The 27,483-nt window shown below is 37.8% G+C and overlaps 1 protein-coding gene across 1 annotated transcript in view; it reads left to right on the top strand.

Annotated features, from left to right (window-relative positions):
* Positions 1–497: 497 nt before the first annotated feature.
* Positions 498–27,483, top strand: part of LOC145677549 (uncharacterized) — a gene marked incomplete at its 3' end in the record, with an annotated part of 41,775 nt that continues 14,789 nt past the window's right edge. The window contains 4 exon segments of the mRNA XM_081748028.1: positions 498–689; positions 15,338–16,428; positions 18,007–18,096; positions 20,181–20,342. Of these exon segments, the coding sequence (XP_081604154.1) occupies positions 15,359–16,428; positions 18,007–18,096; positions 20,181–20,342 (1,322 nt within the window).

Below are 27,483 nucleotides of genomic sequence, written 5' to 3'. Positions count from 1 at the left end.
CAGTCTAACATATAAGATGATATTGTTTCGAGTGTTTTGCCCAATGAACACCATATATCACTGAGATTGTAGTTTATTGTGTATATAATGTATTTCCTTATTACACACTGCATGCAAGAAGAAAGAAAGCACTAATCAGATCATGCATGAATTAGAAATTACAACCGGAAGTAGGCTCAAATCTTGAAACGGTGCGAGATATTGAAAAAAAATAATCGAAAAAAATCCCCCCTTCATGGTACACCTTGCCGATTTTTATCAAGACGTCCATCACTTGTGTCTGTAAAGGGACATGTATAGAGGTTGAGAGGAATGGCAGAAAGATTCACGCTCATATGTGAATGATGCAAAGTGTAGAGAGCGCAGGTTCAGCTATTATAGCATTTAATCTTTAGGATTGGGTGTCGCATGTTTTGCGTTTCGTTAGGGTTTGTAAATTTTGCGTAGACCGTTACGGAACGAATTGTGCGTAACGAAGCAGAATTAGATTTAGATTTGTGCCAGCTGCCTGGATTCGTCGTTCTCGAAACATGGTGATCGTGAAGTTATGTTGGTTGTCAAGAGAGAAAAGACACATCTTGTTTACGTATAATTTAGAAGTTACAACTGAATATAATACTGCTAAACAATTGTTAGTAATTCCAAAGAATATTCTGTTGGAAAAGCTTATTCGCTTGGACGGCTTGTAGGTGAGTACAAGTTCATGCGGTATGTTTTTGAGTTTATCATGCAGCGTACTAATTGAACTATTGGGGAAGTGCAATGCATAATGTGTACCTTAGTTTACAAGACTGTCACAGACTTAACAGGAAAAATGCGTTAATGACACTTAACGAGACACAGTGGAAGTTAAACTTGAGGGCACCACCAGAAATAGATGAAAATAAAAATGTAGTTATACCGACATGTAGTTATACCTATTTGCTACCGGTGAAGTTAAGAGGGTTCAGCACAGAAAACATTGTTGTAGGTCGATCAATCTAATTTTGAGACACCTTTCGAATAAGAAATGTTCAAAATTAAAATCACCTTCCTCACTGATGTAGTATCGTAGCACGTATGCCTGTGACTTCGCCGTATTCCTTTTGCACAAGATGTGCATAGGTCTACAGGTATTATCTATATTAGATACAGGTGAATCAGAGGGGGCGCAGCAGCAAAACTATGATATTTTTCTGCAAAAATTGTCATTCCTTTTAATAACTGTACAAACTATTCCACTACCGACGTTCGTTTGTAATAGTTACAGGACATACTTTTTTTTTTTTTTTTTTTTTTTTTTTGGAATTGAGGGCCAGAACTTTTTGCTTAAGATTCGTACTTTCTTGATATATATATATTTGTAATTTTGATGGTTTAGGTTAGGTCGTGCAGTTTCACTATACGGATCCATAGTGTAAGTAGTAGTAGGAGGAGCAACGGGTTAGAAGCTACGCAAGGTTTTGTTCTCGACATGAAATGGGCAAATTAAAGACTTGCCCATTTTTGCTGTACATTTTACAATCTATGGATCCGTATAGTAAAACTGCACCGGTTAGGTTATGTTAGTTTTTTTTTTCTTTTTAGGCCAGAATTGTTTGCTTAATATTCGTACTTCCTTCTCATATTTTCTATGCTTTTGATGGTTTACACTAGGTTAGGTTAGTACTTACTAGAGGTGCAAAAAAATCGGATTTTTTGAATTGATGGATTTTTGCACATAAAAAGCCGTTTCTTTTTTTTTTTGGGGGGGGGGACGAGCATTTTGGAAATTTTGGCTTTTTTCATTTTTACGATTTTTCTATTTACATAGCTTTCTTATAGTACTCTAAAGTTAAATAAGAATCCATGACCTAAATACCATATTTCGCTCTGGAATTCACCATCATGATGGATGAAGCATATGAGTTAAAGTAAACATACAGAACGTAGTAATTGAGGGCAATTGTAGAGGATATTTAACGTTATTTTAACTTCTGATTTATCGATATTTTTTTTTCTTCTCTACGTCATTTCTTTTTAGTCATCCGTGTTTCATTTCCTAGAGATTAGTAGGCCTACTCTAGCTTGTAGCACGTAAGTTAAACTTATGTTTTTCAATGTATCCGTCAGAGCGTACGTTTATTAGTATATCTGTCACAGGATACTTCACATTTTTGTTATACTGTAGTTGTGCAATGATTTAGCAAAGATCTTCCGAATACAACCTTGAATACAGTTTTATAGAAATAATCAGTAGCGCATTCAGAAAAATATTTTGGGAGGTGTTTCTCTGCTTAATGTTTGTTTTTTCTAAAATTTCCTAATTTTTATTTGGGAGGAGCTTGAAGTTTATGAGTATAGGCATAACTAATATTTCGTTTTGTTTGTATTCAGCAATAATCTTTCGGATACAACCTTGAAGACCATTTTATACTGATAATCAGGGCGAATTTAGAAAAGTATTTTGGGAGGGTTTTTCCATATTAATGTTTAGTTTTTCTAAGAATACTTAATTTTTATTTGAGGAGAGCTTGAAGTTTATGAGTAAAGGCATAACAAATATTTCGATTGTTTTAGAAATTCCTGAGCTCCTCCGTGGCTAAGCGGTTAGCGTACGCGCCTTTGGCGTGGGAGACCCGGGTTCGATTCCCGGCGGGAGCTCATGTGGTTCGGATTCCACGTTAATCAGTAGGTCCACGTCTCATATAGCCTCGCTGCCGAAAGGGACGCTAAACTAAAATCAACTCAACTGTTTTAGAAATTCCGTAATTTCTGGATACAGGCTTCAATCTGTAACACATCCCAACCCTAACCCCCTTCGCAAATCCGTCACTGCTGGTAATTAGTAATAACAACAATTTAAAAACGATAAAGGAAGTCGGCCAGGATTCACAGTACGCGCACTATCTCGACATTCACAGATGGAATTAAGAAAAACTTTTGTCAAAATGCTCGAATTCGGGGTTGAATCCCGGACGTCCCGATAGAAGTGCAAAAACTAACCACTCACTCATGGCTATTGTGCAATTGAATATACTCTCTCTCTATGGCTTACGGAATCCGAAGGTTCAATGCGCACACAGAAGCTCTCCACTGACTTCTATCCTTAGCCAACTGGATCCAGTTTTTACTTCATATTCCTATTTTTGCGAGATCCATCTTAATATTGTCCTCCCATCTGCCCCTAGGTTTTCCTAATGGACGTTTTCCGATTGGATTTCCAGCTAAAACTTTGAAAGCGTTCCTACCTTCTTCCATTCTGGCTGCATGACCTGCCCACCTGAGCCTCCTAGACTTTATTACCGTAACGATGTTTAGTAAACCGTATAAATTATGCAGTTCTTCGTTATGAAGTTTCCCCATTCCCGTTCTTATTGTGTCCTAATATTCGTCTCAGGATTTTATTTTCAAATACTTTGCGTTTTTCCCTCATCGCAAGTGACCCTGTTTCATACCATACAGAACAACAGGCATGATTATCGTTTTATATATTTTAAGCTTTAAATTCCTCGACAGAATTCGCGACGACAAAATATTTTGAACTGAATAATAACACGAATTTCCTGATTTCAATCGACATTTAAATTCTTTGTGGATATGATTTTGTTCTAGTAATATTGATCCCACCACTTTGCCGAAAGTATTATTTAATATTTTAACGCATCCACAATTTGCCGTATTACGATTCCGGTGAACTTCCAGTAACTTTTAAACCATGAAAGAGATAGACCTCTGAATCCTAAATTTTCTAGCTTTTGAAGCAATATGTTATATTTGAGTGTATCAAATGCTTCCTTTAAATCAATAAACAATCCTGCTGCAAGTTTATTGCTATCCAAACATTATTGAATTTCTACTACTATATCAGTTACAGCATTTAAGGTACTTGATTTTTTCCTAAAACCATTTTGATATTTATAAAAATAATTTATAGACTCGAGATAAGTTACCATTCTATTATGTACACACTTCTCAATTAATTTGGAAATGCAGCTTAATACTGATATTGGCCTATAATTATTCAGATTTAACTTATCTCCACCTTTATAAATTGGAATGACTTTGGCAGTTTTACATTGCATTGGAAATTCGCTTAGAGTAAAGGAGAGATTTACTAATTCAGATAAAGTATGGCTTATGGTGTCCTTGCAATTTATTTAAAATTCATTATGTAATCCATCTTTTGTCTGATTTCTTTTTTTCTTTAGCGAACTAATAATTCTAATAATTTCCATGTGGGCAACTGGCGTAAAAAAGAATGAGCGGTTGTATGTTATACCCGTATTCAAAGCTGTATTTTCCATTAAGGATATCTTTGATGCTAGTGTTTTACCAACATTTGCAAAATGATCATTCAACACATTTGGTATACGTTCATTATCAACTAAGGTATTTCCTATTTTTAATTGTATATAATCTAGGCCTATATCAGTACAAAATAGGAACTTGATCCAGTTGGCTAAGGACAAAAGTCAATGGACGGCTTTGGTGAATGCGGCAGTGAACCTTCGGACAACATAGGCCACATAGTTGATTAGGTTGTTTTCATTGTGTGGAAAGCTGTTTTAGATAAATTGACTTGTAAGTAATTTGTATTCATAAAGAGTTGTTAAAAACTCAGGGTTTTAAAAAAGGCCAGTGGCTTTTATTAAATTTTGTACGTACATTTAAAGCCGTATTCCTACTCAAAATATCGCAGGGGGCGCGGTGGCTCAGTAGTAGAGCGTTCACCTCTGGTGCTTGGGGTCCCGGGTTCGATCCCAGCCCCCGCCAAGTGAACTTTGTGGTGGACAAACATCGTGCTCGTGGGTTTTCTCGGGGTTCTCCCGTTTCCTCCCACTTTCTTCATTCCACCATTTCACTCATCTCTCATCATCACCGTCTCCTTTAGCCTAACCGGCATAACCATGGGACGTAAAACTCAAAGATTTTTCAAAATATCGCAAGCTTTCATGTTCTGTTGAGCATATTTTGAATGAAACTATGAAATTCCCTTGTCGCAAGAAGGAAATCCCTGAAGATCCATCCGCATTTCGTGAGACATACCTTGTCACTCGCTTATATTTCGCATTCTAAAAAGGAGGAATTAGACAATTTTGTAGAGAAACAAAGAGGTTAACATACAATAAGAGCAAAATCCCCTATTTTTTACTAGGAATTCAAGGGCCAAACATCCTGACAGTTTTTTTTTCTTTCTTTCTTTCTTTCAAAACCCATCAAGTAGATATTAGGATAATATTTCAAGTCAAGAGCCAAAGATGAAACATAGAGAGTTTATTAACCCTTTTGGCACAAACACTGTGTCATGCACACATATAAGCAATTATTATCCTCTAGATCCCATATGCTTATTTCAGAGGGATTTTTTGTCTTATGTCCAGAGGGTATAATGTTGTAACGTGATGCATTTTGCGTTCGACAATATAGGGTGATAACGTCATTTGAATTTTGGGCTTGAAATGAAGCCACATATTTAGGGGTAGCATAGAAAGTGGAAGGAAAAAGAATTTATCAATATTATTTGTTGGTATTTAAGGTACAGTTGATGCGCATATATTAAGAAATGAACATAGCATTTTCTTCTCTCTCGCCATTCCCATTCTTACATCCAGAAAATTTTATTCAGTTACTTTTGAGCTAACTAAGGGAAGCAGCTCTATTAGCAGCTATTGGTTAGGGTTTGTTGCTTTATTAGCGAGTGGTCTTTGGATGGTGTAACTTTGAGTGTAATGTGTGATATATATTAGAAGAATGAATTTTGTTACTGGGTTCGATTCTTCGATAGTATCTCATTTATATTGTCAAACATGATTGAAAAATATTTTCCCCCTTGTGACTATTCTAGATATTGCAACGAATCTTAGCATATGTATTTTGTGTAGGTCATATTATTTTTCAAAGTCAATTATATTCTGCTATCTGTAGCCAAAACCGCTCCAGGGTCTTTTTTTTAAAGTAAATTTCCCTTTTATCGTGCATTATGAACACACACGCATTGTGCCATTTGAAAGCTTGACCATTCTGAAATGTACTATGTATTTCTCTCGCTCTTGAAACAACATGAGGCTCATTCAACGTCAAATCACCCAGAAAAATTCCGAAATGTCACCCACCGATTCAGATTTTAATGGAATTTCGTGTACTTGTTAACACTACTATGGTATGAAGACCTGTAAAATTTTTCTTCCGAAATCCTAATAGTTTGTGAGAAATGAGACCAAAGTTTCAGAATTTCAGGCATCCCGGTCGTTCTCGAGGCCATCTAGTATTTCGTAGAGCTTAATACAAAAATTCATATCTTAGTATCTACGCAGTGTATCACTTGGAAATTTCTACCCGAAGTTTATACAGATGGTGATCAGGAAAATGGATACACCTGTAATTGGGAACACGTCAAATGTATGGGTTGGCAATGGTGTCGTGGCGCCCGCAGCGCCGCACCGCTGGTGGTGGTGTGTTAGGTCGGTCTCCATACTACGTCAGGCGCAGTGGAACAACAGTGTCCAGTGGCTGCAGCAGACGGAGGTAGTGTAAAATGGGAGACCTCTCAGATTTTCAAAGAGGGCAAATTGTTGGTGCGCGGTTATGTGGAGTGAGTGTGACGGCAGTGGGTACTGTGTTAAGTGTGTCGCGTGAAACAGTGTCGAAGGTGATGACGGCCTACAACAACAAACGGGAAACCCACACCGGGGAAGCGGAACAGTGGGCATAAGAAAATCATGAGTGACAGGTCACGCCGGGTATTAAAGCCCATTGTCACGCAGAACCGTCGTGCCACTGTTCCGAGCAAGTGATTGAGGATCTCAATCAGCACCTGCCCCACCCTGTTTCGACAATCACAGTCCGCCGCGAATTACATAACATGAACTTACGGGGTCGTGTTGCACGGTCCAAACCGCTTATCAGGGACCATAACGCTTTCGCACGCCGCAAATGGTGCCGCAACCATGCAACTTGGACCGTTGAGGACTGGAAACGTGTGATATGGTCGGATGAGTCATCCTTCACCCTATTCCCAACCACGGGCCGTGTTTGTGTGGAGAACGCCCAAAGAAGCTTATGATCTGCAGTGTCTCCGCCCAACTGTGAAAGATGGCGGCGGCTCGGTGATGCTGTGGGCCGCCATATCATGGTTTTCATTGGGTCCTGTGGTCACACTTAGCGGACGAATCACTGCCAACGATTATGTCGCAATTTTAGGAGACCACTTGCATCCTATGGTCCGGATGTTGTTCCCGGACAATGACGCCATCTTCCAGGATGATAATGCACCCATTCACACAGCTGGCGTTGTTGCAGCGTGGTTTGAGGAACATCGGGATGAAGTTCAACACCTCCCCTGGCCCGCCCAATCCCCAGATCTCAACATAATTGAACATCTGTGGTCCGTCTTGGAAACACGACTCCGGCGACGATTTCCACATTCATCCTCTCTCACAGAACTGGCCGATGTCCTGCACGAGGAATGATGTAAAATTCCACTTGCTACCATTCACGACCTCTATGCCTCCATCCCACGTCGCATCAAGGCAGTTCTGAAGGCGAAAGGTGGCCCGACACCATATTAATCTGTTAAGTTGTAATTTCGTTCAGGTGTTTCCATTTTTCTGATCACCATCTGTATAAGTCTGTAGAGCTAATAACAAAAAACACCATCAAAATTGCTGTATATTAAGGGTGAAAAACGCACCTTTGCACTTCAAAATAGTTAATTTTTTGTGTAAATTTCAAATTTTACGTAATGCGCATTATCGCTGTGAGGCGGACCAATTATCTTGCCGCTCTTTTTTTAAAAATTGAACCTTAAGGTATGTTCTAAGAGACTGTAAAATGAAATTAGTTTTTTTTTTTTTTTTTTTTTTTTTTTTTTTTTTGAATGCTTCCGTTAGTAATTCTCGTTTAACCCTTCAAGGTCAGTGCGCCAGCTTTTCGTGTCATCTGGAAAGTGTTATTGCCATTGCTGCAAGCAAGGTATTTGCACATCATTGCTCGATTCACTCACGCTCTTTTCCCACAACTTTGCTTATTTTACTTTTCAGAGCAGAACTTGCTGAGTCATGCTTTCTTTTAGCATATGCAGGCTTGCTGTGTGACGGAATGGCATGGAATTTTAGAGGTGACCCCTAATGCTGTAAGTGAAACATTAAGATGCTCTATAGTTTCGTTTTTTGCGACAGATTCTTCTAAAACATACATCGTGTTCACTAAATCCGTCCACGTCTTTGCATTCAAAGGAAATCCCAAGTTTGTTTCTGCAATTACCGCATATCTTTTGCCCAGGAATAGCCTTTACAGCGTCAATGTTTTTATTAATTTCATTAGCAAAATCAACACTTACTTTTCGCAAAGCCTTAGTGATTGGTTTTTTGTGGCAATTAAATGGATCAAAACAGCTTGTCTGATAATGTTCATACTTCTTCAAGTAATATGTTTTATGATGTTCACAAACAGTAGTTAACAAATCAGAACTGATTCCACTCCTTTGGGGTATAGTTGTTTTTGTGGCATTTACTTTTAGTTTCCTTTCCTGCACTGCACTGTTCTAATTCACTTCGCGACAACGTTGTAGGCCAAATTATCACTTGACAGGATGAACAACACTGTCTTGCAGCAACCCCAATAAGTATTCAGTCTTAAGCTCTCAACACGACAAAAACATCTGCACAGAAACACAGCTGAAACCGAAATGACCAAGTTACTGTACGGCCACAATGCAGAATCAGGCAAGATTAGACATGTTCCTACTCGCATTGCTCAGACAAGATTTTTCACGTCAGCTAGGTAGTTCAAGACACAACTTGCATGTTCGCGTTAACTAAACGATTTTCAATCCATAACTAGTCCTGCATTAGATTTGATAGTTTTATTATACATCGTGTACATTCACAGCTAAAAGTTCTGAGATGAAGAAATGAAATTTACTCCCCTCCGAGGGCGTGGTGGCTCAGTGGTAGAGCGTTCACCTCCGGTGCTTGGGGTCACTGGTTCGATCCCAGCTCGCGCCGTGTGAACTTTGTGGTGGACAAACACCGTGTTCATGGGTTTTCTCGGGGTTCTCCCGTTTCCTCCCACTTTCTTCATTCCACCATTTCATTCATTTCTCATAATCACCGTCTCCTTTAGTCTAACCGGCATAATCGTGGGACGTAAAACTGAAAAATTTCATTTCATTTTTACTCCCCTCCCTCAGTTGTAAATTCAGTCAATCTCACTTCGTCACAAATACTGCAAGCTATACAATAACTCAAAAAATAACAGTGAGTTTAGAACTTCAGATGGAGAAGGTATTTTATTCGGGTGCTCATGAAACGAACATTTGTCCTTGTGTAAAGGATGTCTCAAGAGTCCCTTGACATAGAGTAACTCGGTTATTATCAGAGTTACAACAAAATGTAAGAGGGAAAATCATCTCCAAATATGATCTTTTCAATCTAAAGTGAAGGAATTTTTTTAATCGAACTAGTCGTTTGGGCTGTACACTCTTTATGTACCCAATGTTAAATGAAAATGCAACATTGCCATTTACCTGGACCTACAACATAAGTGAATGAAGTTACTGTCTTTTACGCTAACGTGTCGATGGCCAGCCTCCATTTAAAACATGACCCCTATTCACCATACTTTTACAAAATTGATTCACCTCTCCCAGCCCCTCTATTAATGGCAACGTTGCATTTTCGTTTAACATTGGGCGCATAAAGAGTGCACACAGCTCAAACGGCTAGTCCAATTTAAAAAAAAAATCCTTCACTTTAGATAGAAAACATCATATTTGGAAACTGTTTTTCCTCTTACATTTTGTTGTAACTATGATAATAAGTTACCCTATGTCATGGGACTTTTGAGACACCCTGTATATTTAACAACTACGAACGTAAGATCTTTAACACTATAGATACATATATCAACAAATATATTAAATAAATATATATACTCTTCAAGTCATACAAAACTTTGCATTATGACTAAAAGCTTGTATGGTTAGGTCAAGTTTGGTTGGCAGGACTTTTATCTGACACTGGCTTCCAATTGGCTGTTATATTACCTTCATTTCTACTTTGTTTGAAAGATAATGAACTGTAGATTTGGAAAATTAATTGAATTTTACATTAAATTCACTTTGATTATATTAATAGTTCAGCAAACAGAACAAAAAAAAAATTATATATATATATATAAAATCTTGAGAATGAATGTTTCTAGCCTGGTTATCCCGCTTCTCTGAACTCCGACACACTTCAACACAAACAACACGTATACTTAGTGATTACTTGAGACCGGTGTGAGTGAATCGAGCAATGATGTGCAAATGCCTTGCTTGCATCAATGGCAATAACACTTTCCAGATGACATGAAAAGCTGGCGCGTTGACCTCGAAGGGTTAAACAAGAATTACTAACCGAAGCATTAAAAAAAAAAACACTAATTTTATTTTACAGTCTCTTAGAACATACCTTAAGGTTCAATTAAAAAAAAAAAAAAAACGGCAAGGTAATTGGTCCGCCTCACAGCGATAATGCGCATTATGTAAAATTAGAAATTTACACAAAAAAATTAACTATTTTGAAGTGCAAGGGTGCATTTTTCACCCTTAATGTACAGCAATCTTTTTTTTTTTTTAATTATTATTATTATAGTTCTACAGACTTATATAAACCTCGAATAGAAATTTCCAAGTGATACATTGCTTAGATACTGAGATATGAATTTTTGTATTAAGCTCTACGAAATATTAGATAGCCTCGAGAACGACCGGGATGCCTAAAATTCTGAAACTTTGGTCTCGTATTTCTCACAAACTATTAGGATTTCGGAAGAAAAATTGTACAGGTCTTTCATACTTTAGTAGTGTTAACAAGTGCACGAAGTTTCATTAAAATCTGAATTGGTGGGTAACATGGCTTGGGTGATTTGACGTGGAATGAAGCATGATGAGTCAGTCTTTCCCCACTACAAGCAGGTCTTTCCTCCCATCTGTTATGTGGAGCGTGCAAAACGAGCACAGAGCTTCACCATCCCGCCGACTACAGGGAGGTAGGTAGAAAGCACTTCTTTTTTTACTCCTGTTAAAAGTGTCACTACAATGTACGTCAGGGCAGGCGTTTAAAGGGCTGATCTCTGAGGTAGGCTGACGTAAGAAAAGGCGAAGTCAAAAGACGTAAACACTAACATAAAACATCTTCACTTATGCTGTTTCCAAATCTCATGATCATCAATCAGATCTACAGACTTCATATTAAAATAACTAACATTATTATTTGACCGCTCTCGACAGGGTTCTAGAACGCAAGTCCCCCTTCCCATTTAGTTGTAGTAAAGACAGAAATCAACGTGTCCTGTGCGGCTCTAACCCGCCTTCTCTCGCTGACGCTCGTTCGGCAATACTATGTGAATTAAATATTAAACTTTGGTACAGAAAGGAACCAACCTATATGAAAGGACCTGGATTCTAGAACCTTCCCACCGCTCTCCATTTGTATACAGGAATAAATGTCCAAATTGTTTATTTTATTAATTTTCATGTTTTGTATTAATTGGGAAGGCACCTACCTGACATTGTGACTGTATATGAAGCTGCTCTTGATTGTATCTCTATTATAACACGAATCTTTTAGTGTGTGTTTGAAGTACTGTGCTAAGTTAACTAACTCTCGTTTATTTTGTGCTCTGGGAATCCTAATGGGATGGTTATATTCCGGATATGATTTCGAACACTAATGAAGACTTTTGACAGCCAGACACTAATGAAGAATTTCAGTTTCACAAATATTTTTGCATTTTGTTGAGCTAAATTTCTTTTTCTGAAAAAGCACTAAAAGCAGCAATAAACTTTGGAAATATAGGTGCGTACTGCACACACTACCTTCAATCTTGGTACTAATATAAAACAATGTAAAACGCTACTCTTTACACACGCTTCAAGAAATTTACACTATTTCCTTCATTGCAGTTGTTTTCTTCTTTTTTAATAATCGAGAAACTGATCCAACTTATACCCCATGTAGTTATCTGAAAAATTTTGTGTTGCCTGTACAATTAAAAGTCACAGTGGTTTTCGTATAGAGAAGTGTTAGTTAATCGTAACAAAATTGTATTCAGATTAATCGTCCACTTGTAACTGTAGATCGTTTAGATTTACTGTTGACAATAGGGACAGCATTTGGTGTAGAAGTAAAGTTTTAAATTTTACCAGATTCGATCGGAACATTCTTTTTGTTTAGCCAACTTGTAGGAGGATGGATTGGAAAGTTCGTGGCCTGACTAGAAAGGAGACAGTTATTTTATGTTTGTATACGTTAGCTGCGTAGCTATATCCGTTGGTAGTCACTGTGTCAATTTTAATTTCTTTATTGTATCAGGTGAGGGGTTTATAAGGCACTAAATCGGCGAAAGTGACGGAAATTTGTGGCATGAAAAAGATCGAGCATCGAGCTATCATTACGATCTGCATAAAAAGGGCTTAACACCACAGGAAATTCATATAGACATTGTAAAATCATTAGGAGATTCCGCGCCCTCGTATTCCATGGTGAAAAAGTGGGTAGCTGAATTTAAGCGTGGCAGAAACAGCATTGAAGATGACCTCCGCATTGGCTGGCCTTCAACGTCGACCACCACAAATAAATTTGTGACCAGATTTTGAATGACCGCGAATCAAAATCCGAGAGATAGCTGCAGGGTTGGCTGGTTTAAACAAGCTGTTTAAAAAAAAAAAAAAAGTACTTTAACCCCCCCCCCAAAAAAAAAAGAAAAATGTTCGTAAAAGTGTAAGTGTTCGTAAAATCTTGAACACACATTTGTGGGTTATTACGTTTCAGTTCTGTATATTATTCGTATTATATTCAAACCTAAATTCCCCAATCATTACTCAAAAAGATTATACTACAAAAGCAACTTTTTTATTTTATGAATGTTTCTTTCGTGATTTTCTTCTAGTTTTTTAATATTGTTATGCAATTGCAATCAAAGAAAATATTGTGGACACACAATATTTGTAAAATTTCGTATTATGAAGAGTTTTACTGCAATATGCAACAATTAATTATATTATATAATTATCACTAATACACATAATCAGAAACTTAGATACGTATAATAAAAAAAATCAAAGAAAAATTCTAAATATTGTTTCGTTTTAATGTTTACTATTGATAAAATATATCGAAATGCCGTACATTTTTGGGGGGAGGGGAGGAAAAGTTATACCAGGGTGTCTATCGGTCGCGAAAGTCATGAAATCAGAAAACGGTGATGAAAGTCAAGAAATTTAGCTTTTGGGTCACGATTTATTTTTTATCTGTACAAACATAAGTATAGACTGGAAAATATTTTGTTCTATAATACGTCAAAATTCACCACCAAATATGTGTATGATCGGCTTTAGACGCTAGCAAAGCACGCTTCTGTCACATGCATGAAAATATGGCCTAATTCGGACCGAAATTTTTTCTTGAGAATGTGAAATTTTATTGTTTGGTAGAGAAAAGGCCACGAAAAAGTCACGAAATTTCAGTTTTGGAATTAGGGGCCGCGGTGGCTCAGTAGTAGAGCGTTCACCTCTGGTGCTTGGGGTCCCGGGTTCGATCCCAGCCCCCACCAAGTGAACTTTGTGGTGGATAAACACCGTGTGCGTGGGTTTTCTCGGGGTTCTCCCGTTTCCTCCCACTTTCTTCATTCCACCATTTAATTCATTAATCATCATCACCTTTAGCCTAACCGGCATAACCGTGGAACGTAAAACTGAAAGATTTCATTTTATTTTTTTAATTTGGGAATTACAGTAGACACCCTGCATACAAAACTTACGAGAGGCATATATTGAAATCAGAAGTATCCTTGGTATCTATTTATGTATAAATGGGTCAAAGCCAAAGTGGACTCAAATAATTCGTATCTTTTCTTACTGATATGCAAATTAAGTCATTGTACTTCTTTAACTTGGACTAATAAAAGTCGTGTGAATTAACTTGGACTAAATTAGTTCTTCTGTACTCTGCAGTATTTTGAAATTGTCCATATGTAATACTGTATAATGGTTTTACTTGTGCAACTTTTATCTTTTTGTCCTTCTGAAATGACTCTTGATAATTATATAAACAAGTATGTAAAAATCAGTACAATGTATTTTTTTTTATCACGAGTCTTTCGTGAGTGAGTCGGAAGACGTATCGTATTTGTGGCCAATTAGTCCCGGTTTCGAGTTCAAATAGAGGACAATTTCTCTCGGATGTAAAACGAGAAGCAGTTTGGAATTCGCTTTAAGCTTATGTGATCCCTTCCAGCATAACCCAGATATTGCATAATAACACCAAGGCGAAACAAACTTATTTCTGTTCATGTGATATAAATACATAGAGCAAATTATTTAAACCAAAAAAAAAAAAGTTTTAAAAAACAGTTTTTTCAATAAAAACCAAGGTTTTTGCCAACCCTGGATAGCAGAGACTGAGTATTTCCTATGAGCGAGCACAAAGTAGTCTCATAAACGAATTAAGTTTTTCTAAGGTGTCCGCGAGATGAATACCTAAGTTGCTTTCATTTAAACACAAACGCAATCGACTCTCCCTTTCGCGTGTTCGTTTGGAACTGTTTGAAAGTGATTCGGAGGAGTTCATTGGCAGATTTATGACTTTGAATGAGACATAGGTACACCATCGTACACCGGAATCAAAATACCTGGATCTCCTGTTCCAAAGAAAGCCAAACAAGTTTTATCTGCAAACAAGATTATGGCTTTACCGTGATTGGTTTCGTAGAAAAGGGAAATACTGTCAAATCTGAAAACTACTGCATTTTTCTGCGATATTTTCGTGAGGAAATCAGAATTAAAAGGCCAGGAATCCTCCGAAGAAAAGTGTTATTTCACCAGGCTAATCCGCGCGTTCTTCACGTCCCTTGTATCCATGACAGAATGAGAAATTCATTCCTGTGGTTTGGAACTGTTGCCATACCCGCTATATTCGCCTGATTTGGCCTCCTCGGGCTTCCACTTGTTTAGAAACCTGACAAGTTGTTGAGTTGAAGCGTTTTTTCTTTTTTGTTTTGCTTTTTTCAGATACAGAGGTGAAAAGCGCTGTACTGGGATATTTTGCAAGGCTCCAGGATCATTTTTTAAAACTGGTGTAGAACAGTACCGGAGAGGTGGCTTAAATGTATCTCGGTCGAGGAGGATTATGTGGAAAAATAAAATATAACTTATCCAAATATGTTCTCATTTTGTAGGTCAGGCCATGAACTTTCCAATCCACCCTTGTATATAGATATAGCGCTAAAATTTCCTCTTCATTTGATATTTGATCTTTGTTGAATATGATAAAATGTGTTGAAAACAAATTGCTTCGCAGAACATTCATTACCTTTTTCTCTGTCTTTACAGTTACTGTAGAATCTTGGAACAATGGCGACTCGTCGGGCTCGAATCAAGGCAGTAGCTAACTTGCCTATCAGAAGAAAAGCTGGAGAACCAACAGCCAGTGTCAGCACGGGAATTGCATCTGAGCCAGAACCTGAGGTGAAAGTGGTGAAAACGGAAGAGGACAATACAAATAATAGTCAGAGCCAATCGGCCTCAGTAAGTGAAAAACAAGAGAACAACAGCCTAACTGAGGGAACTGGCAAAGGAGCAGCTGAATATGAAACATCAGCGTCATCGTTTCAAGATAAGGAAATAGCATGTAGTGTTAGTAAAGAAGAAAAGATTGACGAATCTTCTTCAAGCAAAGTAAATGCGGAAAGTCTCAATTCGAAGGAACAAACCACTTCGTCACATGAAACAGACAAATTAAAGTTAACAGGAAGACGCGGTAGAATAAAACTAAAGCCAAATATCGGTGTCAGTACTTCAAATGCTAGAAGAATCCAAGAGGCAGATGATAAATCAGTACCTTCTAGTGGCTCAAGTGAGCAGAATAATAAAACTTCCGATGTGGAGAAGCCAAAATATTGCCAAAGTGATAAATCAGAGTCTGCTCTCTTACCTTCTGCTTCAGAAACTTGTGACCGCATTACTTCACCAGATGAAATCAGAACATACACAAGTAATGTTACTAAGGCACTTGATTATCAAAATGATAGTACAAAAGGGTTGGATGAACACCAGAACGTAGGCATACCTGGAATAACAAGAATCCCGACAGGGACTGCTGTTAAATCTTGTGAAGCCGGGCAAGAGGTGCTGCCAGAATCAACGTCTGTTGGCGAAGAGGGTATGCATCGTATTCCTCAGCAGGTGATCTCCGAGGTTGAAGCGGATCTTCCATTGGAAGAGGCTGGACAAGCGGAGAAAGAGAACAATGAGCAGCCAGCGAGTCAGACGACGCCCGTGAGACATCGTTCAAGATTTGCCAGACCGGCGCCAAAGTTGATTGATGTTGGGGGCCGGAGAAGCAGTTTTGGAGGAAGTGGCGTCAGTGCTAGTGAGTCGGAAGATGAGGCAAGGAAGGTACCGCCTTCTTCCAGTTCAAAAAGGTAAGTGGAGGAACTTAATGTCGGAGTTGTTCATAATATTGGCAGTTTTCAAAGATTTCAAAGCTGAATCCAAGATTACTTATCTGAAAATCCTAATCTTTAGATTTGTTCACAACAAATTCAAATTATTGTTTAGTATTATTATATTACGTTGTATTTAACATTACAAATAATACTTCCCGCCATGCCTATCATACCGATTTTACTAACTTTTGGTAAAATTAGTATAATTTGTCAACACTTCTTGCTATAGTTGCGCTGAAAACTGCTAAAATCTCAGCTGTCCTTCAGAAAATTTGTAATCTTGCATTAAGTAGAATTGCAGCAAACATAAATTTATGTTTTTGTTTTTGTAATTGTTGAAAGTTCAAGATATTGAAACATGATTGTTACAGACGCAAATGCAGTTAAAAGGGATTGTGCTTCTATTTTACTTGTAGTAAAATTTACAGAATATGAAGGTTCATATTTTGTCACTTACTCATAATTAGTTTCCTTTTGTTGCACTACCGGTTAAAATAGGAGGAACTTTTTTGGAGTGCTTTTTGTGTAAAGCTGTGTTATCACGATATCTTTATAAAGAGACAGTTTGTAAATACGTCAAGAAATTCTCGAAACGAAAGTATATCCAGCAATAACCAATATCTGATAGACTTATTTCACATCATTAATTTGTGATACTTCGTGTAAATTCTAATTTGCTATGCTTCAGAAGTTGAGATTTTTCGTTTACCTGATGTTTCGGAAATTGGAAACGGAGGGTGACCACTAAAGGATTTCCTAAGATGAGACGTCTCTTGAAGAAACGAAAGTAGCGAATAAAATTTTAAAAAATAATATAGAAACTGTATGGAAAGAATAACGGAAAAATTGGAGAAAACACCCATTGGGATTAGAACCAGATTCAGAAACATTGAAACCGAACAAAGAGAAACAACCCACATGGCCGTTTAAACAATTGAAGAGCTGCCCTTCATTTGTATCTATAGCTAACGAACTTCTTAGCAAACCAGATTTTTTTCGATTTCTTTTTTTTTTGGGGGGGGGGCGGAGGGATAGAAGTGAGTATCAGAGATAGCTTTGAGATCTTTTTTAAGACAAGATCTCAAAGCTACATTTCATTAAGTAAGAAATAGAAATTGAATATTTCAAACAGCAAATGGTCAGCTGTGTTTTGTTACTCCTCCTGGATTCACCGTTATCAAAGCAGATTTTAAAGAACTTGAGAAAATTCACAATTAAGTAATTTTTTTTTTTTTTTTTTTTAAATAATTGGTGGCTGTTTTTTGTTTGAATTCTCCTTTTTAGAGAAAGTAGGTATAGGGTTTCCTTGCCGTTCATGCTTCATAATCAAGAGGTTAAAAATCCCACGGCTAGTTAACTGATGTTTTCAAGGTTTTCTTCTGAATGCCGTTAGGCGAATATAGACCATAGGGCATCTCTTTCTCCATTTCCTTTTTCCATTACTATTATAGTAATGTTATTTGCTATTATAATAATTCTTGTGTGATTTAAACTCCTAGGACACTTGGGAAGTGTGTTAATAAATAATTAAAGATAATATTTTCCTAAACACAGGACGGACGACGAGACATCTGACAGCGGAAGCAGCAGACCAGGCTCTGTCCAGCCGAGCAAAGAGCCGTCCTCGAGCGAACTTAAATTAAGGTAATGTTACAAGTGTAAGTACTATCAACTACAGTCATATTTCAAATCTTTATCCTTCTTATATTTTAGTTTCTTCGGCACAGTAATACATAATTCTAGGTAAGCAAATGGAGTTACAAATGTTGATACTGAATTTGTTGTTTATGAAAGACTTTCTGTTCAAATTGCGTAAGATCCTTCGCTAAGCTACTCCCACTTTCGTTGTATTTTAATGAAAATACAAAGAAATATAGGAAATGAGTTTGATACTACTTGTAAGATAACGTTCATATATATATTTCTGCATTATACAGGATGTTACAAAAATGTCACAATATTTTGGAAACAGATTCCTCACATCAAAATAAGAAAAAAGGTTCATATGGACCTGTGCTCAAAAGTGGATAGTTTCGAAGTTATAGGGTGCCAAAAACGTGAAACAAGTGACTTTCAGAAGTTTATTTCCACTACTATGGGACCTATCGTAGTCGGGTCAAGACATCACTGAGGAACTGGTATGTGAACTATCCAAATATCCATGTTCAGGAAAGCTCCAGTACTTGCACACCAACTTTTAGAGAGGTAAATGGAGAGTGATCAATTACTGCCAAACAGCCTCTCTAAAAATGATTACGCCAGTACCAGAGGTTCTGAAAGGTGGAAAGAAGGATGGCAAAGTTTTTCACGTTTCGGCTCCCTATAACTACGAAACTATGCACTTATGGGTTCAAACCAGGGACTCCATGCACCAGAGATCTGCCAGCGCTAATACGTGCACAGAATAGGAGAACGTGTTATTTGCATAATCTAAACCGACGTGCTATTTGCATGTCGGAACCCTATCGTATAGTGTAGAAATTTCAGTGCCTAATAAATGTAACCTCATAAGCTGCACATCTAAATTTTTGGTCTATAAGAAAAGGTTTGGAAACAGATATTACTTTAGTAGGATTTTGTTGATACTGCGTGGCTCACTTTCTACATTTTTCATATTCTTTATTGTTTCTAAGTTATCTCTAAAATTTTAAAAATAGTGGAGAGGGGTCCTTGCCGAAGAGCTTTAATACTGAATTTATGAAAATTGCTTGCCTTGAGTTTTAGTTTTGCGTCCCCTTCAGGAGCAGGGCAATATGAGGCATGGACCTACAGCTTAATGTGGAATACGAACTACCTGAGCTCCCGTCGGGAATCGAACCCACGTCTCCTACGCCAAAGACATGTACGCTAACCGCTTGGCTGTGAGTGAGCTCTATGTAAATTGCAGCTTTTGTGTTTTCTATTATAAATTTTTTCGTACAAAGTACAGAATGCTGATACCAACTGAAAGTTAGTAATATTTATTGTGTTTTATGCACAAAAGTCGTCAAAAAACAAGAGATCGAAATTATTCCCAGTTAGTGATCATGTAAAGTAATTGTTGAAAAGTATACTGAGCTTCACCTGAATTTTCAAAAACCTGTTCAGTATGTGTAACTGGAGAAGAAGTGAATATATTCATTTGAACTCAGGAATACGTCTAAATATTTATTAATGTCGAAATTTTCAATGAAAACATACCTTTGTCAGCGGCTTATTTATTTACGTAAAACACACGCTGCTATTTAATCACATTTCATGCCGTTTGGTTCTTTCAGTGTATAAAACTACATATTTGTTTAGGATAGTTTGGAAACTAATATTTGGACTGCGTCCTTCCTGAATGAGTGCTTCAAAAACCGCATAGCGAAACACCCTTACCATTACTCCCTACAGTAATTACGAAACTGTGTTTTCTTCTCTGACTGTACACACACTCACCATAAATAAACGAATAGTTTTCCACATCGTCAATAATCTCATAAAATTAGCAAACTAAACCAGTTTCATGATAACAGATTCACAGTTACAATCCATTTTACACATGTGTAAATTTCGGTACCAGTCTTTGCCTCAGAATTCTTACTATTTCATTTTTTCATCGTTGACCATAAAGTAGTTGAGTTAGTTTCCTCATTTCATGAAAGTCGTTTTTTGTTATAGTATTTTATATTGGATTGAACTGATATGTTAATGTTGTTATACAATGCGTGGCGAGTCCTCATAACTCTTTTATGGTCGCCTTTCAGCTCGTCAAGTCGCGTAAGACGCCCTACAAATAAGGAAAAGGAGAGTCGATTAGCAGAGGCACGAAGGCAGTACCGACGAAGATTTGAGCATGGTGTTCCAGATCGCAGCAGAATTACTATGTTCGATCTTATTTATTATAATCCATCTACGAATCCCATGAAGTAAGTATTGTACCGTAGACTAGTTTTCTTCTCTCTCTTATAACAAGTGTTTTAATTTACTATTGTAGCATTTATAATGATCATTGTAATACAATGTTTTCGTATGGACTCCTTTACCATAGTCGTAGTTTTTGGTAATACGACAGAATGCCTTTAAGCCCTTGCGGACCAGTGACATTCATGTGGATGTCATTAAAGTGTATCCCTTATTAAGTGTGGTAGTAATCCTGCAGATGCTGAAATTTGTTAGTGTAAGGCAAGTAAGTTGTACTATTTTTTCATAGGTGACAGCACCTTACTGACAAAAAATACAAAAAAAAAAAAAAAAAATGTCTCAGTAGATGGCAGACCTAAGGGAGCATTCAATTACAACACGCATGTGTTTGTTTTGACGATAAACAATTAGCAACTAGGAGATCGGAAAAGGAAAACTTCGTATTTGATCTCCGGTCAGTATTTTTAAACTGAGCAGCATAAAATCCCTTCAGAACGTCAGAATTTCCCTTTTTTCAGTCTAAATGCAAATAATTGTTTTTTATCAGGGATGTGAATGCTCTTCTCACGCGCGCACTATGCCCTATATAACAGTCTAGACAGTCTTTTGACAGTAAATGAAACCAGCACATAGGAAAATGACAGCTGGAACTCAAAGTGTTAATAATAACGAAATATACTTCGTAATTCTGTTGGGATTTAATGTAAATTAAGCGCCAATTTTCGTTCGGGGAATAAGGAATGAGTAACTTCTTGTGTGTTCTATATAACTTGAATAAAGAGGAATAAAACTAAACACCTTGACTCTTAACAAAAAGAAAAAAAAAGAGCTTAATAAAATCTTTCATTGTGCTTGCTTGAACATGAAACTGTCCAATTGCAGAGCAAACAACATGCAGGCAAACAGTAAAGATTAGCTGACCTGTTCGTTTATTTTTATCTTTTCTATATAAAATGCTATCAAAGAAAGTAATAGCTTTGTCACGTTCAAATCTGTCTGCATAGTCTATTAGCACTATTGAAAGACAGGATGTTTTGGTTTATACAAGGCTCTAGCTTTTCGCCAGAAATAGCAGTTTTCTAATAGAATAGACGTGGGATTGTTCTCCGTTCTTGGTACCGTTATTCTGTCTATATCTAATCCTATTATTAAATTATATATGAAATTTGTTTTAGTTTACTTCAGAAATATAAATGAATGACAAGTAGTTGATCATATATATGAAACTAGAAGTGTAACACAAAAACATTTATTCAGAATAAGAACAAATAGATCTATAACACAATATCAGACTCATTATATAGCAACAAAACTTTATTACAATGAATTTTGATTCGGATAAAAGACGAGAGTAATATGAAAATCTACGAACGTTTAATTTCACAACGGGTAGAAAATATGAAAAATAATAATAATAATAATAATAATAATAATAAAACAATATTACAGAAGTAATTTCCAGCTTATTTTTTTTATATTAATCAGCTGACTTACAGAAACTTGGTCACACATAAACATCTGTTTGTGTGCATTTATCTCATCTAGTAATACAGGGCGGCAGCGTTCATAGCGTAATTTGACTTGCGTAATACAATGACGTACTGCATGAATGTGCGCCAGCTCGTGCCGCATTCGTGTGCTAATGAGCTGCCATTTAGAGTGTGACAGTGATATGGAGCGGTGGAGTGCACAGCATCGTGCCTTTGCTGTTGAAAGTTATTTCAAGAATAACGACTCTGTTATTGCTACCCAGCGTCTATTTCGGTAACATTTCAACTTGGGACGTCATGGGAAAGTTCCAGACAGACGGACCATTGTGAGGTGGGTACGTGCATTTCGAACAACAGGTTCTGTTTGCTATGGCAAACCGGGAAGAAGTGAAAGAATTGTGCGGACACCAGAAGCCGTGGAAAATGTTCGTGCTGCAATATTGCGTAGCCCAAAGAGATCTGCTCGTCGTCATTCGCAAACTGTGCATATGTCCCATCGCTCGTTCAGGAGAATATTGCACGATGATCTGCATTTTCACCCATATAAGCTGCAGATTGTTCAGGAAATTAGGCCTCGTGATTGGGTTTCACGAGAAACATTCTGTTTAATCATGCGTGATCTCCTTCGCCAAAATCCACAAATGTTGCACACCATCCTGATGTCAGATGAAGCTCATTTCGAGTTATGTGGTTCGTTGAATAAACAGAATATGCGTTATTGGAGTGATATAAACTCGCATAAACTGCACATCAAGCCCTTGCACAGTTCTCGTGTCACAGTGTGGTGTGGAGTTGCTTCCTTTGGGATTATTGGCCCTTACTTCTTTGAGGATGACAGTGGTGTGGCTGTTAACTGTCACCAGTGAACGCTACCTTTCTTCCCCAATTAAGTATGGTCGATGTGGATGTGGAACAATTATGGTTTCAACAAGACGGAGCGACCTCGCATAAGCCAGAATTTGCATGGATTTCTTGCGACAGACATTTCCAGGTAGAGTAATTTCCCGTTTTGGTGACATTTCCTGGCCGCGTCGCTCACCTGATCTTTCATGAGCAGACTTTTTTCCTTTGGGGCTACCTGAAGCAAGAAGTATTCCGAACACGTTGTGCCACCATTCCTGAGTTGAAGGATCGCATCAGAATTGCCGTCGGCAATGTCCCAAGGAATACGTTACGCCGAGTTATGGAAAGCTTCCAACGCCGCCTAGATTAATGTGTTGTGCAGAGGGGACATCATTTGACAGGAGTCATATTCAAAAAGTAATTCACGCAATGGACAATGACTTACACATTAGTAAATGGCATACCTTTAATTAATAATTGACATAACAGGTAATAAATAAATTACAGTTACTGCCTGATGGTGTGTTTTTAATATCCTACTATGAACGCTGCCGCACCCTGTATTTAAGTTAATATTGCGAGTTACACTGTCCGGAGCAGGATGATGAGACTTGTGGAAATCCGAAGTCCTATCATCCTTGGAATACCAGGTATGTTGAATATCATAGGAAATCAGAAACTCCGATTACCGTTACACAAGGATGAACAACAATGTGAATAAAGGAAATTTGGATGTATTCAATTCTCATAGAGTAATCTTATTTTTTTCCCCCTTCGGTGTTTTGTAAAAATAATTGTCTTGCTACACTGTTATTTTGTAATTGTTACATTCTCTCTAAATTTGTATATATATAGGGTGGGTCAAAATAAGTGTTACAAGTCAATATCTCGCGAACTATACATCAAATAAGAAAAATGGTAAGAGTCAATATACAATATAGAGGGACCAAAAGATGAGTAAAATACGAGGTTCTCCCCGCCTCTCGTTTCGGGGCAGGGGGTGAACGTAAAATTTTTAAGTGGGAACACAGGTCGAGTGATACCTCGTTCGAAAGAGCTCGGTAAGTTGAACAATTTTTGATATGGGGTACCTTTTTAAAGATGGCCTCCCAAAATGCTCCTGTATCATAAAATTTCCAGTACTTATAAATCAGAAACGGTTGAGTAGAAAAAGATGAAACAAGTAAAAGGCCATAGGCAACGTGGAATTTTGTTGTCACGGTGTCCCTAGGGTCCCCATCATGGGCCCCGGGACCAACTTGAAAATTTCAAATAGGATATAGGTCGAATGATACCTTGTTTGATAGATAGTGGAAAACCAATCAGCTTAGTACAAAATTTGTTTTGATTTCGGGCCAAGCCGGTTTCAAAATAGCCGCCGAAACTTTTGTACTAAGCTGTTTGGTATTCCACGATCTATCAAAGAAGGTATCGCTCGCCCTATCTTGCCATTTGACAATTCTACGTTCACCCCTCCCTCCAAAATGGGAGGCGGGGAACCTCGTGTTTTACCCATATTTTAGGCCGTCTGTATTGTACATTGACTCTTAACACTTTTCTTATTTGATGCATTGTTCGTGAAATTCTTGTAGCACTCAAATTGCTTCCATATTGGCTTGTAACACTCAATTTGAACACTGCGATTTGTATCTGAACGTGGAACCATTTTCGGCGGCCATTTTGAAACAGGCTTGCCCGAAATCAAAACAAATTTCGTACTAAGCTGTTTGGTTTTCCACGATCTATCAAACAAGGTATCATTCGACCTATATTCCCATTTGAAATTTTCAAGTTGGCCCCGGGGCCCCATGATGGGCGCCGTGGGGATACCGCGACAACACTATTCCACGTTGCCTATGGTTTCTTCCTTTTTTCTTTTTTTTTCTTTTTTTTTTTTTTGTTTCATCTTTTTCTACTCAACCGTTTCTGATTTATAAGTACTGGAAATTTTATCTGATAAAGGATCATTTTTGGGGCCGTCTTGAAAACGGTGCCCCATATCAAAAGTTGTTTCCTCCAAAAATATTGTTTAATTTTCCAAGCTCTTTCAAACGATGTATCACTCGACCTATGTTCCTATTTTAAAGTTTCACGTACACCTCCTCCCCCCAAAATGGATGGGCGGGGGGAAACTCGTGTTTGACCCATTTTTAGGCCCCTCTGTATTGTACATTGACTCTTAACATTTTTCTTATTTGATGTATAGTTCGCGAGATATTGGCTTGTAACACTGATTTTGACTCACCCTGTATATATTAGCCCTCGACTAGCTGGGGTCTCTGGTTCCAGATCCTCGCATTCGCTCGACCTACAGCCTCATACTTCTCATATTCCTAACATACCTCTAATCTTAAGGAATTACGAAATATGGCCTTATAACAGTTGCAACCGCACCCGTGTTTCTCCCCTTTAAAGGGGAACATCAAAAACGCTGAAACACATCTTTAATTATTCTAAATGAAAACTCAAAGTACCAAATTTCTTGTCTCTAACCTAACGGAATTTCGATACATGGCCATCTTATTTTAACAATTGCAACTCCTACTTTTTTCACCTGTCTGTTTTCTTCCTTTCTAGAGGAATAATAATTAAAGAAAGACACTAAAACACATTTTTAATTATTTTAAATGAAAGATCTAAGTACTAAATTCCATGTTTCTAGCCTAAGATTCAATAGTAGCATTGGATTAGTGTATGATTCTGTAAAATCTTGCGGGGGGACTTGTGGGGTGGAATTAAATGAGAAATTGCTTCAATCCGTTCGTGCTTCATAGATGCGGTATGAGGAAGCTATGAAGAAAAAAAAAAATAGTGAAGAAAATGAGGTTGAGTCGAAAAAGCATGAGCGTAAACGCATCGCTGATTGAGTGATTATACTGGAAAAGAAGCAGGCAAACTTATCAAAACAGCTGATCTGGAAATAGAATCTATCAACGTGTAAATTGCCACCTTGAGAAAGTTTCTTCCGTAACGCAGTGAAAACTGTTGTTTATTGTCATCAAAATATGTCATGTTACTTTCCGTTATTAATTTTTTTGTTTATATAAAGAATATATAAAAATAAAGAGAAAGGCAGAGGATGGATGTTGTGGTAGGCTTTTTGTGTATTTTTCCTTTCGTTTTTTTAAAAAAAAGAAAATTATATACAACTTTTAGGTGACGAAGATTTCATAATCTTAGAAGCTCAAATATACACTAGAAACTCAAGAAATTCAATTTGGAAAATGTGCTGTACAAACCTGGAAAAGTCAAGGAAAATTAAAATAAAAAAGAAAAATCTCTGGTAACACTTCTTTATGTGTTTTTGTCAGCTTCCTAAGACTCCTGAAACCAATTGTTTGGAGTCCTACGCACCCATTTTTGAACAACGTGTTCAACTTCATGAGTATCTGTAAACTGACGATCACGCAGAGGTTTTGTCATTGCTCTGACCAGGTGGTAATCGCTGGGAGCCAAGTCTGAAGAGTAGAGGGTGTGGCAGCACTGTAAACTCTAGTTGATCAATGGCAGCAGTGGTTTCCTGGCTAGTTTGAGAACGTTGCATTATCATGTTGCAGAAGCACTCTTTCGTCAAATTTCCTGGACGCTTCCTTTGAATGCGACGACGTAAGTGTCTGAGGGTCTCCACATACAATGCACTGTTAATCGTGGTTCCACCTTCCAGTTAGTTTATCATGATATTGCCTTTCCTGTCCCACAATGTAGCGATACGTTTCCGAGCTGAAGATGTTCGAAATCTCTTTGGCGATGGACTGTTATGATATTTTGACTGCATTGGTTGTTGCTTCATCGTTGGCTCATAGTAATGGAGCCAGGTCTAATCACCAGTCCCAAGCTTAAACATGAAATCTTTCAGATCATGATCAAGTTTCCTGCACACGTCTACAGGATATTGTTTTTGCTCTGCAGACAAGCATTTTGGAGCTTATCCTTGCGCTGACCTTTCTCAACTGTAAGTGGTTGTACACAATGCGCTACAGAGTAATCCTTTGGCAGCATGTGTTCTTTTGAATGGTCCCCTCTGCCACGATGATGATGGCTGGAGTGTCACTGTCACTTTCCTTGCAGAACTACTGATCTTTTTCGTCAAGGTGCTTCCCACTTTTCAACCTTCTACCCAGTTGTACACCGCGATGGTGCATGTTCTCAATACAAATCACCTTTGGATTTCAGCAGCAGCCACACCCTTTTTCCACAGGAAGCACGACGTCCAGCGCTGTCTTCCATAATCACTTTTCATGTTGACCATTAGAAACACCCACAGGGGTTCAAGAAATGAGCAGCACAGGGCACTGCTGTCGTCTCCGTTGCTATGATTCTCCTAATTGGTAGATGTAAGTTCTAGGTGCCTATGACTGCTTTCCCAACTTCAGTGGTCCATTGCACCTGGAACGAGAAAAGAAAGTATAAATCATTACAGCACGCCCTTTGTACACAGGTGTCCAAAACAAGCATAATGACTGTTCGAGTACATAGGGCACGAAGAACGTAAAGAAGTCACACCAAATGCAACCACTATAACAACATATCACACTTAAAGGCCACACTAACACGGAACAGGCCAAACTTGAAGGAAAACATGGCAGAAGGGGTCACACAACACACTCAAAACTTGGTACCAAAATACTCATACCACGAAAATACTGAGAGAGGCACTGGCGGCATCGAAAACAGGTTACTATAAGATAAGGTCACTCCGAACAACCATACATGTCTGGCAACGACGTTCCATGCTCAAAATCAGGTTATGGAAGAGTTCTTGGGGTAGCCAATTCCACCCCTCATGAAGAGTAGTGCACCTGGTGTGTCCTGG

This window comes from Thermobia domestica, unplaced genomic scaffold (genome assembly GCF_964235325.1).
Source record: "Thermobia domestica unplaced genomic scaffold, izTheDome1.hap1.1 HAP1_SCAFFOLD_1027, whole genome shotgun sequence".
Taxonomy (NCBI): Eukaryota; Metazoa; Arthropoda; class Insecta; order Zygentoma; family Lepismatidae; genus Thermobia; species Thermobia domestica.
Note: the sequence above shows the minus strand (reverse complement) of the source record. Positions and strands in the feature narration are given on the sequence as shown.